At 30.8% G+C, this 16,349-nt stretch overlaps 3 protein-coding genes across 5 annotated transcripts; 2 read left to right on the top strand and 1 right to left on the bottom strand.

Annotated features, from left to right (window-relative positions):
- Positions 1 to 1,601: 1,601 nt before the first annotated feature.
- On the top strand, positions 1,602 to 3,300 carry LOC111000737 (zinc finger protein 33B). The gene is made up of 2 exons (XM_022270294.2): positions 1,602 to 1,861; positions 1,955 to 3,300. The coding sequence occupies exons 1-2, from the start codon at positions 1,682 to 1,684 to the stop codon at positions 3,212 to 3,214; spliced, it is 1,440 nt and encodes a 479-aa protein (XP_022125986.2). The 5' UTR covers positions 1,602 to 1,681; the 3' UTR covers positions 3,215 to 3,300.
- Positions 3,301 to 5,059: 1,759 nt separating this feature from the next.
- On the top strand, positions 5,060 to 10,025 carry LOC111000733 (Golgi pH regulator). The gene is made up of 9 exons (XM_022270288.2): positions 5,060 to 5,262; positions 5,408 to 5,571; positions 5,780 to 5,886; positions 6,178 to 6,281; positions 6,503 to 6,624; positions 6,742 to 6,965; positions 7,544 to 7,725; positions 8,780 to 8,965; positions 9,492 to 10,025. The coding sequence occupies exons 1-9, from the start codon at positions 5,221 to 5,223 to the stop codon at positions 9,750 to 9,752; spliced, it is 1,392 nt and encodes a 463-aa protein (XP_022125980.1). The 5' UTR covers positions 5,060 to 5,220; the 3' UTR covers positions 9,753 to 10,025.
- Positions 10,026 to 12,430: 2,405 nt separating this feature from the next.
- Positions 12,431 to 14,226, bottom strand: LOC111000732 (cysteine-rich PDZ-binding protein). Of its 3 annotated transcripts, XM_045629640.1 has the most exons (4): positions 13,957 to 14,226; positions 13,684 to 13,882; positions 12,841 to 13,047; positions 12,431 to 12,772 (listed from the first exon to the last, which is right to left on the bottom strand). In XM_045629640.1, the coding sequence occupies exons 1-2, from the start codon at positions 14,127 to 14,129 to the stop codon at positions 13,753 to 13,755; spliced, it is 303 nt and encodes a 100-aa protein (XP_045485596.1). In that variant the 5' UTR covers positions 14,130 to 14,226; the 3' UTR covers positions 12,431 to 12,772; positions 12,841 to 13,047; positions 13,684 to 13,752. The 3 variants fall into 3 exon arrangements, with proteins under 3 accessions (XP_045485596.1, XP_045485595.1, XP_045485597.1); XM_045629639.1 differs by having other exon boundaries at positions 12,431 to 13,047; XM_045629641.1 differs by lacking the exon at positions 12,841 to 13,047 and having other exon boundaries at positions 12,431 to 12,759.
- Between the last annotated feature and the right edge of the window lie 2,123 nt (positions 14,227 to 16,349).

The raw sequence follows: 16,349 nt of genomic DNA, 5'->3' as shown, positions 1-16,349 counted from the left end.
TATAGTCAATTATATGATAAATGTTTACTTACGACCAATTGGTAATTCTATTACAGGTGTATTTTCGTTCAATTCATCAGAAGCTATAGCTTGAGTTGGAGCCAATCTTTGTTCACCTGACAACATAATTTAAGTATCAGTAACAGTATTTATGAATTAACATAATCAACATGTGGGGTGTTGTATAATTCAATACACTTCATAGCCAATATTGAAAGCTAATACAATGTACTCAATTTAATTTGCAATCATAATATAAGTATTGACCCTTCTTTACCTTTACCCATCAAATAATATCATGTTTTGATAAGTAAAAAATATTTGGTGTGGTAAGGGAATTCCGCCAGGTGACATCTGATTCAAAAAAATATTTGAAGTCATTTCAAAGATGTGACTCGGTGTTAGTTAGTAAATAGTATAAATGCTTCAATATGATGTTTTGATCTAAAATTTTGTGGTATTTAACTATTAAATTAAAATACATACCTGCCATATTAACGGTTGGAAATATGTTGGACAGTCTCTCGTAGCGACAGTGAAATTTATCTGGGAATGGAGTCCTGTCTCACAATAAATAACTTAAAGTCTCATAAAACCGGAGGAGCGAACTCAACTCAACGTATTTATGAAAAGAGCACGAATTTAAGGCAAAAAAACACTTAAAAACGCAAAAGCACAGCATACACAGCACGGCGTCCATGACACTAACTTTTTTACAATGTTGCAATACACTTTAAAAAAATCTACTACTATTTTTGTTGATACTTATTAAAACATTTCTTTTTTAGTTTCTGCATCGAAAGTTATGATAAAACTCAGTAAAATTGAGTTTCTTACGCCAACAAGTTAAATAAACTAAAGTAAACTCATTATTCTTGTATAAGAACCAGTAAGCCATTTGTGTTGCTCATTGATTAAAAACTACCAAATTAAGGAAATGTGTAAAAATGGTCACTTCTACCAATTTACAGCCTGACTAAATTAAGAAGGTTACTGTTGAAGATGCATACTATTAATACTTGGAACAATCGTATTTAGACGTATTATGGTACTTTAGTGCCATCTGTATGCGCAAGTTAATAAACTTTTCCTTAATACGCGGCCAAATTAAACAAACATATCACTGGTTAGAGAAGTATATCAAAAGATGACCATCTTTAAAAGTTTTCTTTATATCATTGCAATTCCAAACTTTTTGTACTAAGATTGTAGCCCCTGGTCTGATTTCTGAACATTTCAATTTTCACTTAAAAACTTGATACACTGTTGACAATTTACTTATGAATAATATCGGTTTTGACATAAAATCATCTTACAAAAGACGTGACCTACTACCGCCAAAGGAATTTGTATTAAGTTTAAAATATCTGTAGGGTAGTTTATGTTGTTGCCGTGATATTTTTGTAGGGCTCAACGATCATGATTTGCAAAATTCGAACACCGCCTGAAAAGCGGTTTGAACATAATAATGTTTTTACAACCAAAATGTCGTTTTTCATTATCATGATCTGTACAATTTGACTGCTGACAGATTTCTATTTACAAATTTTCAAAAAGTGGTTTTATCTTGAAAATATTGCTTTCGCAATTTGCAATATTTATTATTTCAATTTATGTTATTGTGCTGCAGACTGAAACTTAATCATTAACTTTAAAGGATTATTTCTTAAGGATATATAATATGGCATTGGCAAACTTACTTGCGACATTATTAAATGGACATGAGTATTGCGCTCTGTGTTTCAAAATTATCTTAAATGAGACAAAGTCAGAATTAAATGAAGAAGTTACGGTTTTTGAAAATAATACAGAAAGCTCTTTAAAATTATTAGATATACTAACCCTCGTTTTGGGGGATGAGGTAATAAAGATAAATATTTATTCTTCTATTATTTATATGTAAAACTATAACTCAAAATCTTGTTAAATTTCTAATACTATATATATTTTTCAGATATGTCATGAACTATCACCAAACAAGACCATATGCAAAACTTGTATAAGATTAGCAGTAAATAGTTATAAATTTATCAATACTACTAGACAGAATTTTTCTTCTTTAAAAAAAATTCTTGACTGTCTCCTAAATAACATTAAATTGGAATCATACTGCGATGATCAGAAGACTTTATTTCTTGTTGTAGATAGAAAACATTATAGTTTAGAAAAGTATTATCATAAAAAAATTGCCCCGTCTAGCCAAGTAGCATTGAAAAGAATTGACTCCATAATTAATGATCTAAATTTTAAAACAGACATAGTGAAAAATGAAATAGTGGAGAATAAAAAAAAACAGGTTACTGTAAAGATACAAACACAAGATATGCTCTATGATAGAAATGATAGGCTGAATTTAAAATGTAAAGAATGTTTGAAAATTTATCCTACAATATCAAATTTAAGAAACCATTTCATTCGAGTTCATGCACCTAAAGACTATGAATGTACAATTTGTAAACGGTGTTTTGGGTCTATGGCCATACTACAATCTCATAAAGATGAAAGTCATGTTACTCTAGTATGTAGTGAATGTGGTAAAACATTTTATAATCGCCATACTTTAAAAATGCATGAAATTAGTCACTATTTTAAAATAGTTTGCAAGGATTGTGGACGGGTGTATAAAAGCCAATCTACTTATAAAAAGCATTATGATTTAAATATATGTAAACAAATATCTAGAGCTTCGCCCTCAGATGCAAAATTCACTTGTGATTATTGCAATAAAAGGTATACACAGAAAGTAACATTACGAGTTCATATTCAACATGAGCATTTGAATTATAAATCACATGAATGTAAATGGTGTAAGAAAAAGTTTTGGGCACCAAGCCGATTAAAAGCTCATATAATTAAACATACTCAGGATAAAAAATTTCCATGCAATGTTTGTGGTAGGAAGTTTGTTACGAAAGAGTCATTATTGTATCATACAAGATCACATACTGGAGAAAAGCCATATAAATGTGACTACTGTGAAGAGAAATTTGTATCAGCATCTCGCAAAGCTGGTCATTTGAAACGTTTTCATGCTGATGCTATATTTCAGTGTACAGTATGCAAACACAAGTATACTACAAAAATCTGTTTAGAAAACCATATGAAAACTCATCAAGAAAATAAATCATCTTTAGAAGATAATATAAATGAAACAAAGTTAAAACTTCCTGTTGTTGAAAACTTATACTTTATGTCTGATGAAGAGCCGTTTTGAGCTTATAAGTATGTGTTATTTTCTAACATATTATAAAAATATTCAAATTTTATTTTATTTATGCTCTCATCTATACAATAAATAAATCAATCAAATCCATTGATGCATAGCCAGGAGTAGAACCTACAACCCGAGATGAGACTTGAGAGTCACATTAACATGACTAGGCCAACACTGTTCTGAAACATCATGAATCAACATGTTAATATGAGGACAATCAAACAAATATGTAAACTAAAGAAATACATGTGTGGACATTACATGAGAGTTTAAGAAGGCGCAGTGCTAAAGAGATCCATGCACTTTCTTAATAATCAAGTCACAGTCGATATCACAGCACACATAATCCCAAGGGGACTTTTTATATTGAAGAAGACATATGGGTCTGCCAATAATTCGCGAATATACCATGTAAATACCTAAAAAGCAATTACATAGGCATATTACATAGCAAAAGAAAACAGTATAGATAGTAAACAATTAAGAATGCAAGAGAGTGGCAATTGGGATGCTTTTTTTCATCAGAGTTTTATTGTTAACCATATTGTTATTAATTGTTTGTTTGTTATTAATTATTGTAAACCGCATGCTAACTCATTTTTACTCATTTGCAAAGTGTACGTAGTCGGTGACGGATGTCGCCATGTGACTTAAGAAACTACCTTAGAGTAGGAGTTGCCGAGTTTGAATGACTATTAAAATGTTATATTAGTAATTTATATTATTATATGTAATTTAATAGATACTCCATACATTCAATATGGCAATAAAAATGGCATGTCTCGGTACAAATCAAGAACAGAACCAGGCTGGCAGACTTTAGTATGTTGTCATTAGAGAATCGCAGAAAATTTATTGACACATCGTTTGCAGCTAAGATATTCTATAATAAGATTGATTGTCCGAACCTTCTTTCTAAATTTAAGATTCATGTTTGTTTTTACCAATGTATCAGTGTGTCGAGCGTTGGCTAACTTTATCTATAAAAAATAAAAAACATTCCAAAGTACTTTTTTTTCTTGCGAACACGCCACGGTGCACGCGGTCTTTGCTCTGCGACTGCCGCGCGCTGACTGAATAGTGAATGGTTTAGCGTGGTAAGTCTTATTACACTACACGATATTCAGCAAGTAAGCCAGTAAGCACCGCCGAACCCATTCGGTCGGTCTAATTAGACAGGCTAACAGGCTAACTCTTATTACATTAGGCTGAATCTTAGTAAGACTGTCTGAATATCGCGTGGTGTAATAAGCTCTTTACGATTTTTAGAACATTTTTATAATATTACATATCAGTCATGAAAGAATTTCAGTTATGTTAAAATAAACTATGAAATTTTCCTCAAATTTTGGTTTACTTTTTATTTAACGTTTGTAGTTATTTTACCAGTATTTTACGCTTTGCACTACTTGCCATACTAGACGAACTATTTTGCTTCAGGGCTCGTACAAGTAGCGGCACGAAACTCTAGCGCTGACTGTTATTGCGCAGAAGTAAAAAATAAGGTACCTGAGGGGGGCTAGCGGAATGAAGAGCGTCGATTGGCTCTCCAGTCGTATTCCGTCCCCCGCAGTACACATGCGCAGCAATCCCCTCCACGTATCGGCCAGCGCTACACTTACGTGCCGCTGCCTATAATTTGTATATTGGTTGACGTTGCGGTAAGCCTTAAGTTTGACGTAATGGCAAATATGAATTTTAAGATGGTTTTAAACATTGTTGGGCCCTGATGCCAGACCAAACTCCGATTCGATATGCGGTTTAGCAGAGGGAGTCGCCTCTAGAGCTTATTCTCTATTCTTAGTTCGAATCCTACTAATGATATTATAAATATTATGTATATTGTATACTTTTCAATCTTTCTAGTCTGTGCTTTTATTTGATAACCATTCACCGGCGTTGAGCTAAGCTGTGATTAAGATTAATAAAAATCAATTCTAAATAATAAATTATTAACAAGCGGTGTGCTGAAACAGAATAAATAATAACAATCAGAAAGTAGAATTATGACTTTCCTAGAAGATTCATTAATAGTTTTTATATCTCAAGTAAGATAATTTAGTTTTATAGTTTCTCTATATCTGGTAAAACAATAATACATTTCAAATATTCACAAACACAATAAATAAGAGTAGATTCTTAAAAAAATATAATACTTATTCATATGATACTAATATATAAGTTTAATTTTAGGCAATCTTCTTTATAGGCGGTTGGATTTTCTTTGTGAAACAATTATTCCGTGATTATGAAGTGCACCATAGTCTTGTGCAGCTGATATTTTCTGTTACATTTGCTTTGAGCTGTACAATGTTTGAACTTATCATATTTGAGATTATTGGCTATTTAGATTCAAGGTAAGTCCTAAAATTATATTTACCAGCTAGTAAAGTAAAGTTTTGATTTTCTCAATCACCCAAGTGGTCAGTTTAAAAGTATCTAATATATCTATATATATATATATATAAGAGATCTTGTTTGACAAGACTGTCTTAACAATAAATAAAACATAAAATCATTCACTTCAAGTATGTATTACATAGCTTATATGGTATTTTTTTACAGTTCAAGATATTTCCATTGGAATTTGGGGCTTTATTCATTGCTATTTATGGTGATTGCTCTGATACCATTCTACATTGCCTACTATTGCATCAGTAATATTCAATTTTGTGAGTTGTCATCTTTTTAAGAAGTTGTGTATGTTAGTTGTCAATTTATAAACAGATTGATATCTAAAAATGCTTATAGATAGACAACCATGGAGCTTACAGTAAGTTATCTGCAGTAAGAAACTAAAAAACTCTGTTGTAGTTGATTATCAAAGGTTTTTTATTTTGTAATAAAGAATTACAAGCTTCTCAGAGTTTGAATCCAAGAATTAATGTTCAAATGCCAATTATTGATATATAAATAAAACATTAGATGAAAATATCTTATTATAACTTATTTTACTGTTCCAGTATCAAGATCGCACATACGGCCATTAACAATATTTGTATGGCTAGTATATTTATATTTCTTTTGGAAGATCGGAGATCCATTTCCCATATTGAGTCCTAAACAGGTATATCTATATCCTTAAATTTCAGCTCCTATTTCTTTACATTTCAACTTACATCAATTTAAATACTAACTTCCATTTAGAGTTACTCAATGCTAATATGCATTATCAACCCTTTTTGTAATCAAATACTATGTACTAGAAAATCTCAAATATTTATTGAAATAGCAAAGTACCTGACTGATGAAACTGACGATACTTAATTTTTTAATTAATGTTTCCAGGGTATATTTTCTATAGAGCAAGGGGTATCTCGTATAGGCGTAATAGGAGTTACTGTAATGGCATTGCTATCTGGTTTTGGTGCTGTTAACTATCCCTACACATCCATGGCCATATTTATCAGGTAACCATTTTTTCAAGTTAAAGTTAACAATTAATGTTTTAAGGAATCAAGTTACCAAGGAGTTACACCTATTTATTTAATGAGGCTTAATATTATTTTAAATACATTGAATTTCAGACCAGTTACCCAATCAGATGTATTGTCAATAGAAAAAAAGCTGCTACAAACAATGGATATGATTTTAGTTAAAAAGAAAAGGATAGCACTAGCTGAGTCTAATAGTGTGGGAGCGAGACAGAATTATATGATGGATCAGTCAAATGTGAAGAATAGGGGTTTTTGGACAAATATTTTGTCTAGTGTTGGGAGTATTACTAACCCATTAAGTCAGGGGACTGAAAGTAAGTTATTTAAAACTTTTGAACTAGATTATATTATTTTCTCAATAGTATAATAATAATGTTTGTTGTTGTTGTTGTTGTTTATTGAAGCTATCAAACATTTTTTGGGACAAAACAAAATTACTCGTAAATATTTTTTTATCTGTAGAAAAGTGATTTGAATTTGGTATGTGGATATTGAAAGAATATATCAATGACAACGTAACCTTAAACCTGCTGTCAAAAATAATCTATGCGAACAATAAACAAAAAAAAACCGCGCAAAACGGTTGCTGACTTTTGTAATTATTTGTTTCAATTTAGATTTAACTGTAACCGTGTTAAGACTTAGAACGCGACATTAGCGGAATTGTGATTGACACAGAAGTCGCCGTTAAAAATAAAGTGAACTTAGATTTAATTACTTTTATTATAAAAATGTTAACTGCATCTAATTATTTATGCTTATTGTTTTTCAAACTATATGTAAATAAATATTTCAATGCAAATCAACTTGGGAAGCCTAAGGTGATCAGCATCGTGGCTTTAAAATTGAAGGGATACAAACACATACTATATTTTTTTTTTATTTTTTTTAGATATTTCTCAGCTTCGCCAAGAGATAGCTGCGTTGGAGGAGTTAAGTAGACAACTGTTCCTAGAAGCACATGACGCTCGAACAATGAGAGAGAAAATCGAATGGTCCACCACTTTTCAAGGGAAATACTTCAATTTCCTCGGATACTTCTTCTCTTTGTATTGTGTATGGAAGATTTTCATTGTAAGTATTTTATATTTGGCTTGAACAATTATTCATATAACATATTCTAAATTATTTACATTTTTTTAAATTAATGTTTTAAATTGTTTTGATTATAACAGCGTGTTAGATTTGTTTGGAATGGCTTAGGTCTAATAGGAAATACGATTAGTCTGTCTTTTTGTTACAGTAGGCTTATCGTAAGTGAAACATCGCTCATGGACACTCACATTGCCAGAAGTGTCGCAAGCGCGCTGCTGGCCTTTTAAGAATTGTCACACTCTTTTGTTGACCCTATGACCCGGCGCTCATTATCGGCATCGAAACGGCTCCTTAGCCTAAAATTCTTATTTTAGGTGATAAAAAGCATTATACATTAACTTCATATATAATCACATAGTAATAAAAATACCGCTTCGGTAAGCTTGAGGCTGCTTCGGGATACTTCGAGATCCTTCGGGATACTTCGAGATCTTTCGGGATACTTCGAGATCCTTCGGGATACTTCGAGATCTTTCGGTACGCCGTCGCCCGTGACGCCGCCGGCGCCGAGACAACACTTGGGGGTAGCTAGGACGGCATGTTTAAGGACGCCTCGTCATCCCTAAGAAGGTTGCAGCATGCCAAGACATAGTTACCGACAGTGTGCGCCGGGCTTAAGTCGAATTGGTTCCGTGGGGAGCTGGACAATCATATTTTTTGTTGGAGCTGCGAACCCACCCCTGACTTTTGCTTATCAGGGTCCTTTTTTGCTGTATTTATTTAGTTCATTCAATTTTTTTTAATTTTTTTTTTATTGTACAATCATGTGGAACACGGTGTAATGGTTGCAGCTCCTTACAAATGTGTAAAAAAAAACTTACGATTAAAGAGTGGCGGAGAGTTTATAGCCAGTTCTCCTCTTCCGTTATACTTCCGTAAATGTACAATTAGAAGCATTTAATGTATATTTCGTTTTTGACGTTCATGAGTGTACATTGTGTTATATGAATAAATGATTTTTGACTTGACTTGAGAAATCTGTACCAAGACGAACAGTTGTAGCGCAAAGGTTTTCTATCCTTTACCATTTCAGTCGACAATTAACATAGTGTTCGACCGAGTTGGTAAAAAGGATCCTGTGACCCGAGGCTTGGAGTTGGTAGTGCATTGGCTCGGATGGAATATAGATCTCGCCTTTTGGTCCCAACATGTCTCGTTCATCTTGGTCGGTTGTATTGTGCTGACCAGCATACGTGGATTATTATTAACGTTAACTAAGGTGAGTTCAATTTTTTTTTTATATAATCGGAGGCAAATGGGCAGGAAGCCGCCCATGGACAGTCACATTGCCAGAAGGCTCCCAAGTGTGTTGCCGATCTGAATATAATTAAAAAAATAGCATTACAAAGGAAATATCCTTCAAAATAGCAACATGTTCTGTAATTTGATAATTATTTAATAGTTAAACAAAAAATAATTCAAATTTAAAAAAAAGTTATAATTGTGTTATGCACAGAACATTATACTATCAAAGAACAATAACAGGGCTAAAGTAGCAAACAACGAGATGAGTCTGTTCTTTATTTTCTAAGGCTATTCTAATGCGTTTGAAGGATATATAATTATGTTTGCGAGTCATTTAATTTATTAAGAAAAATTAATTCTTTTATTTTATCCATATAAAGATTACTGACAAACTATAATGACTTAACAGTGTTGTCAACATAACAACGCACAATTTCATCACTGCACAGACTACTACCAACTTGTCATGCTAATTGTTTACATTAATAATTTTGTTTCAGTTCTTCTACAAAATATCGTCATCAAAATCATCAAACATCATAGTATTGATACTTGCTCAAATTATGGGTATGTATTTTTGTTCGTCTGTCCTGTTAATGCGGATGAATATGCCACCCGAGTACAGGATTATCGTGACGCAAGTATTAGGTGATTTGCAGTTTAATTTCTACCATCGCTGGTTCGATGTTATATTTTTAGTAAGTGCTTTAACGAGTATTTTTACACTATATCTTGCGCATAAGCAGCCATCTGTTAATTAGAGTTTAGAAAGATCTATAGATCATTAAGTCAACGCCTGAAGAGACTTTAGTAAGTTAATGCTCATTAAAAATATTTACACAATTTTTTTATTATTTCTCCATAGTTCAAATAGCCATATTGTCAGAAACAAAAGAAAAATATAAAACAATTTAGTAATGTTCTTACAAAAACATCTCAAACACTCTCAAACTTTTGTAGCTCTTGACTTGAGGTTATTCTGAGATGCTATAACCATGCTGTTTGTGTAGAAGTCGGTAAAAATATATCAACTCGGACTTAAATTATCTATAGATCATTAAGTTGTGACACATTTTATATTCTGGAATAGCACACTCAATTTCCTGAAAACAATTCTTTAAAACAAAAGAGAAGTTTAATTGAGGCAAACTGTTTATACCACATATCGTATATAAATAATAAAACCTACAGCAAAAATATTTTCTCTTGTGTATGTATTTTTAAAAAGACCCGGCCCACCTAGTTCCGGCGAAAAACTCTCTCTTCGCGTCTCGTGGGCATGAGCCGTAAGACCACAAAAATCCAACTTATACTTGAAGTCTGTCATATTGGTCTTCATAAGTCAATTTTTGACAGTTATAATCCGTTTGTGAATACAGAATGCATATTTGAACTATGCATGATTCAAATACGTCCACGGAGCGCTGCACAAGTTATACATATAAAAATGTATAGCTTTTGTTATGTTGCGTTAACTTTTAAAGTACGTGTATATGATATTGGGATTGGAAAGTTCTCATGTAGATATGTTTTATATTCCATTGTAAATAAGACTGATTAAATCGGTTATTGTAAGTGCGAGTATAAAGTAAGTGTTAATAAATGAAGTATTTAAATATGGTTTTATTTAATATCCCTAAATAGCTTTATACCAAAAACACATTATCTTTGATTAAAAAGTATAAAACGACACAACTAAGTAATAAAAAACAATTTTATTGATAATTAATTGGTATTAATAAAATTATATGTAGGCATTTTTTTATGTTAATGCCCATTGTCATTTACTAATTATTTTTATTTATAAACATAATTTTGACATTTATATATCATTGCAAATTTTATTATGCCAAATGCATTGTATAAGGTATTTTGAAATACTATTACGCAATATTGCAATTATATCCAGCAGTGTGAATCTTTCTCACTCAGAATCCGACCGCGAGCCGGAAGCAAAGCGCCCTCTACAGTTTCTTTTACACTCTCTTTTGAAGCTTCGTTTCATACCTCTCTTACACAAATATGCACTACATACAATTTTATATGTACTGACACAAGCCTTCCGACAGAGTTTAGCTGCTTTTCGATTGCAGGAATCACGCCATGATTTTCTTAACATTTCTACTTGTTTGTTACCAAGTGGTAAGCCGCCTAGAAATTCTAATGAATCATTTGATCTATTATAACGCTTGGGAAATGATCTATAAGGTTCTATATCGTTTGGTGATAACTTCGTTCTAAGGTCATCCTGTAAAAAAATTTTTTTTAAAGGAAGTACTATTAATCCCTCTATTTTTCAGTATCGAAAATGTCGTCTGATCAGGAATTAAAGGAGGTTTTATCTTACTAAAAATACATTCTATATTTAGTAGTAAAAGCGATATCATCACAAAGATGGGTCCACAACTAGGTTTAATTATCTTAATACATTAATAATACTGGTATTAAATTTTTATAATAAATGTTACTTACCGGTGCGACAGCTAAAAGTAATGTATCAGTATTTTCTGATGCATCAAAATCGCTTAGATCAATCGGTTTTAAATAAATGCCTGCGTCGCAAATATGCTAAAAAAATAGGTTATTAAATATAATTCTGGAGCAACTGTAATTAATGGTAAGTACGATACTAAAAAAAATCAATGGTCCATATAAATCAATTTTTATGGTACATAATGTTCTTAAAAAAATGCGAAGTAGAAAAAATATACAAACCATTGCAATCAATACGCCAAGTAGACAGATGTTGATTCTTATTTTCAAGTTACTCATGTTTATGTTAAAGTAGTTTTCAAACTTCCTCCATACCGTGTAATTACAACGGAATAAACTGATTGGTCATATAAATTTTATTTTCAAATAGAATTAATATCATTTTAAAATCAATTAATTTAGACATTGTGTTTAGTAACTATTAAATACTAACCTTTTTACATAAAAATTAAAATTATTAATAAAAAAATCTTAAAATTGACTTCGATTCCGTTAGCGCCATTTTACTTTACTAAAAATATTTTCGATATATGACGATATACCGGCTATGTTCAATTCTTATATAATATACCATATTAGTCGATAAAATACCACAAATCAAAAGTACCAATCGGCAAATTATTTCTACTTGTCATTATATTTTAGACAGATCTTAATAAGTAACTGAAATTTATGCTCTTAAATTGAACACTAAGAATAACACCAAATCAATAAAGGTTGCTGTTATATGGCATTTGACTGTGCCCTCTAAACATTACATATTACCCATATAGTTTCAAAAGATGTTAACTTTGAGGTTTTCAACCTACAGAAGTTCCACAACTTCTTGCTCCAAACGATAATATTTTTTTTCAGATATCAGATTCAGAATTATATTAAAAAAATACTGGTAGGCAGACAAATAAATAGCAGTTTTAAAAATTAAGATTAAAATAAACAAAAGATATCAAAAGACTCAATCATTATATTTTTATTTCAAAACCTTCTTTGACAGGCAGTACGACATTGCTTTCTGAAATATCTTCGCATTTTTGATGTGCATTCGGTTCTAAATCTTCTGCACACACTTCTGTATGCGTTACGGCAGGCATAGACACATCTAATTCTTGCATTTTCCATTGGTATACTATCATTCGGACCATAAATTGTTGGTTCCTTATGGAAGAAGGAGTCTGAATCTGAACTGTCTTTGTATCTTAAAGGATTTTTAGGCTCAATTAAGTTCTCTTTTGATGTTACTTCTGAAAGAGATTCATCTGGTGCAGTGTCATTTTCCTACAATAATATCCTATCATAAAATAAATTATTAGTATTATCCTATCATATCAGAGCCAGAATAAATAAAAACATAAATACATTTAAAATAACCACAGCTACATTTTCTGATTGTTCATGCAGTATACTCCGTAGGAGACCAGCATAGTCTATATTGTCCAACTGAATTTTTCTGTTGATTGATTTCATTCTTTCTTCATTCACGTCAACAAGAGAATTAAGTAATGAGCCATATTTTTCATTTAAACTATTCCACTTTAGTGCTTCTATGAAAGAAAACTTATAAACCTTATAAAATAAAAGATAAAATACATTATAACACAAAAATTTACTTCATTTTTAACATATTTTTGTATGTCATGTATAAGATATCAAGTATGTCAAAGTGAGCTTAAAACTTATTAAATGTTACACAAACAATTTTATAAATATATTTTATTCACTATATACAATTACACTTTACATAATTTCAGAATGTGAACTTTAAATTAAATAATATTATTATTTGTTACTTATGAGGCACTGTGAATTTAAATCAGTTATAATACAAATGTATTCAGATACTTTATACAGTTAATATGATGTCATAATAATTGGTTAATTTTTTTTAAATCTTACCAAAATTATAAAAACAAAATATGTTTTTAAATTGTTTAAAAACATTTGTTACTTATGGCAGAATCAGCTTAACTAACAAGTACTGCTAATTCTTAATCAAAATTATACTCTTTTTATGACTGCAAAATAATAAATTTTTAAATTAAACATTATTTCATTTATTTTAACAATTGACATACATACATTTTTGTTATGTATAAGTTTTACTAAGTAGCAATTTGTGCTTATTCCGATAAACAGCAAAATTACTAACCTATATTTTATTGATAACAGTTGTAATATTAGGCTATTCCTACTTATACTTACATAATGTAACAAAATTATGTTTAGTCAGGAAAGTTTTAAGTCAGATTTTAGAACTACGAGATATAAACACTATGTTGAACTTTGCCTATAGTTGGCTGTTTCTAATATTTTCTTTCCACACATAGCACAAATTCCTTTTTTGTATGCGCATGCTTGGCAATAGTGTGATCCAACTTGGTGTACTTTAGTTCGACATATCCTAAAATGCCACAAGATTAATTGTTAACAATACTTAATGCATTTAATTTTTTTTAATTTTAAGATAGTACTTACTTGCATTCATGGAACTTAGAAGTATATGGATTATATCTTCCTTTTTTCGCAGTTAATGCTTTATTTTCACCAACTTTTCTACCACCAGATTCAACTGTGTTTCTAGCGCCGGTTTTCCAAGGATCCGGAGTAATAACACGACCTAATTTCTTCTCACATTTTTCACACACCATTGTATTTTAAAATATTATTTGTTAACTTTAAAAATAATGTTTATTTTTGTTATTGTACTAACTCTGAAGTTTGAATCTGGTGTGAACTGACACTGACAAGTTGACACTGACCAAGTAAGTGGTTCAGAAGTAGGATTCGCAGTTATTGACAAAATTATATAGTATGTAGTCTGAGACATGACTATGGCAGTCATATTATTATATATTTTTTGTCATTAAAAAGAATAATTTCTCTAAAAAGAGGATAACGGTAGACGGCCTATATACTAAAAAAGGTGCGAAATTATGAAGTTACTTTGATCTGCTACAGTATTGTACTTTGATTTTTATCTAAAGATTTATAATTTAGGTAAAAGTCGATAAATGAAACTACGTAGTAATGTACTATTTATTTATTGCGTATAATTAATATTCCAGATTAAACTATATATTATTTAGCTGACATTATAAACACTGTTTCATGTGTAAATTGTTGAATGATTGTACTTAATATGTAACCGTAGGGTACTGCCAGCCGTCACCGTTCTGTCAACCGTCCAATTCGGCAAAATGACATATACATAATATATATATATATGCATGTTTTAAAGGTTAAATTATCGGTAAGGTAAGGAAGTACTATGCTCCTATATACGTTTTTAAATTCAAAAATTACGTCTTTCAGCTAAAACTTCCGCAATAGCTAACGCTATTCCTTTGAGTCCCATCTCGTAGAATCTTATCACATAATCTGAGATGTTGTTAAAAACATTATTAAAACTTATAAAACTTGCAAGTGTCTCAACAGGATTTATCGTTGGCTGAGTTCCAGTAACTTTAAAAAGTTCACCGTCTGTGGCGGCTACGGATCATAATTATAGTTTTTAAACTTTATAAAGACGTTTACGTCAGAACGTCCGTTGTTTAAATATTCAACGTGCGAGAAGCAATTAATTTTAGTACCTATCTAAATAACATAATACATAAAAATATACCTAATAACTAACATTAAAATTTAATTATTTATATTAATTTTTAAGTTAGAGTTACTAACGACGTGTTTAATATAAAAAGGAAGTGCTAATTTCTTAAGCGGTGACGACTCTTATCATAAATGTAATTAAGACTCAAGGCACTAGGTTTGCACTGAGAGAGAATTTTACGTTGTTTTTGATAAATAATATTATGCGCATACCACGTAAGAAAAGATTTTATACAATCAATCAATTTAAACAGCACACAAAATGACGGCCGTCACAATTTTAGCACTGTAAATTTCATTCAAAATATTTCACATAAGATAAGCAGGATTTATATTAACGTGTGTTACCCATTTTCATTAAAGAGAGATTTATAGTCAGCATAAAAACTCGAGACTTTTGACGATTGCTATCCGCCCATTAAGGTTTAAATCATTTTTACAGGCACGTAATTTAGGTTAAACGATAAAAACAGCTGGGGTGGGAGAAAGAGAGAGATATAAGGTCCATACGTACTGTATTAATTGCAACACCTCGTCTGTTACTGATTAGTTAAGTTAACCTAGACAGTGAACAAAATGAGCCATATGTTTCGAAGGTTCAAAATTATGTTTATATAAGTCTTATTTATATATCCTGAATTTAGTTAGAACTAGTGAAATCCAAGGCCCAGTTGGGCATTTCGCTTGTGTTCCTCAGACAAAATGACAATTACTTGATCTATTATAAACGAGTTTACTCACGAAATTTTCTGAAGTTTGTCTGGCTGAGTTCACTAGAGTGACCAATTTTATTATTAGTTAAAAAATATTCTTTACAGTTTTTACACAAGCATTGTAACCCTCATTCAAGAAAATAAAATAATTGTGTAGAAGTGAAAATGCGAAACCTAATTTACAATACAAAACAATAAAATAATGATATTATAAAAAAAATTAAATCTTAATATTAATATGTAACGAAAACTAAAAACTTGGTAAGGTTATACCAAAACAGAGAGAAAACTATAAATAGAGAGACTACGTTCCAAGTTACATCTTTGATTGCTATTTAATGTTAGCCAGGCTTAGGTATTATAATGATGTTCTGTCTAATTAGTATATAAAGATAGATCAATTATGGGGAAATTGTTTTTGTTTTTCTCTTTTTAATATGTATTATTTTATTAGCATTCTATGCAACATGTTCGTTTCATGGAATGATAATAAAAAAAGAGTGTTTGTACACATAAGTAGGTACACACGTCAAAAGTTATACTTCT

This window comes from Pieris rapae, chromosome 9 (assembly GCF_905147795.1).
Source record: "Pieris rapae chromosome 9, ilPieRapa1.1, whole genome shotgun sequence".
Taxonomy (NCBI): domain Eukaryota; kingdom Metazoa; phylum Arthropoda; class Insecta; order Lepidoptera; family Pieridae; genus Pieris; species Pieris rapae.
The sequence above is the reverse complement of the archived record's forward strand: the minus strand, read 5'-3'. Positions and strand labels throughout refer to the sequence as shown.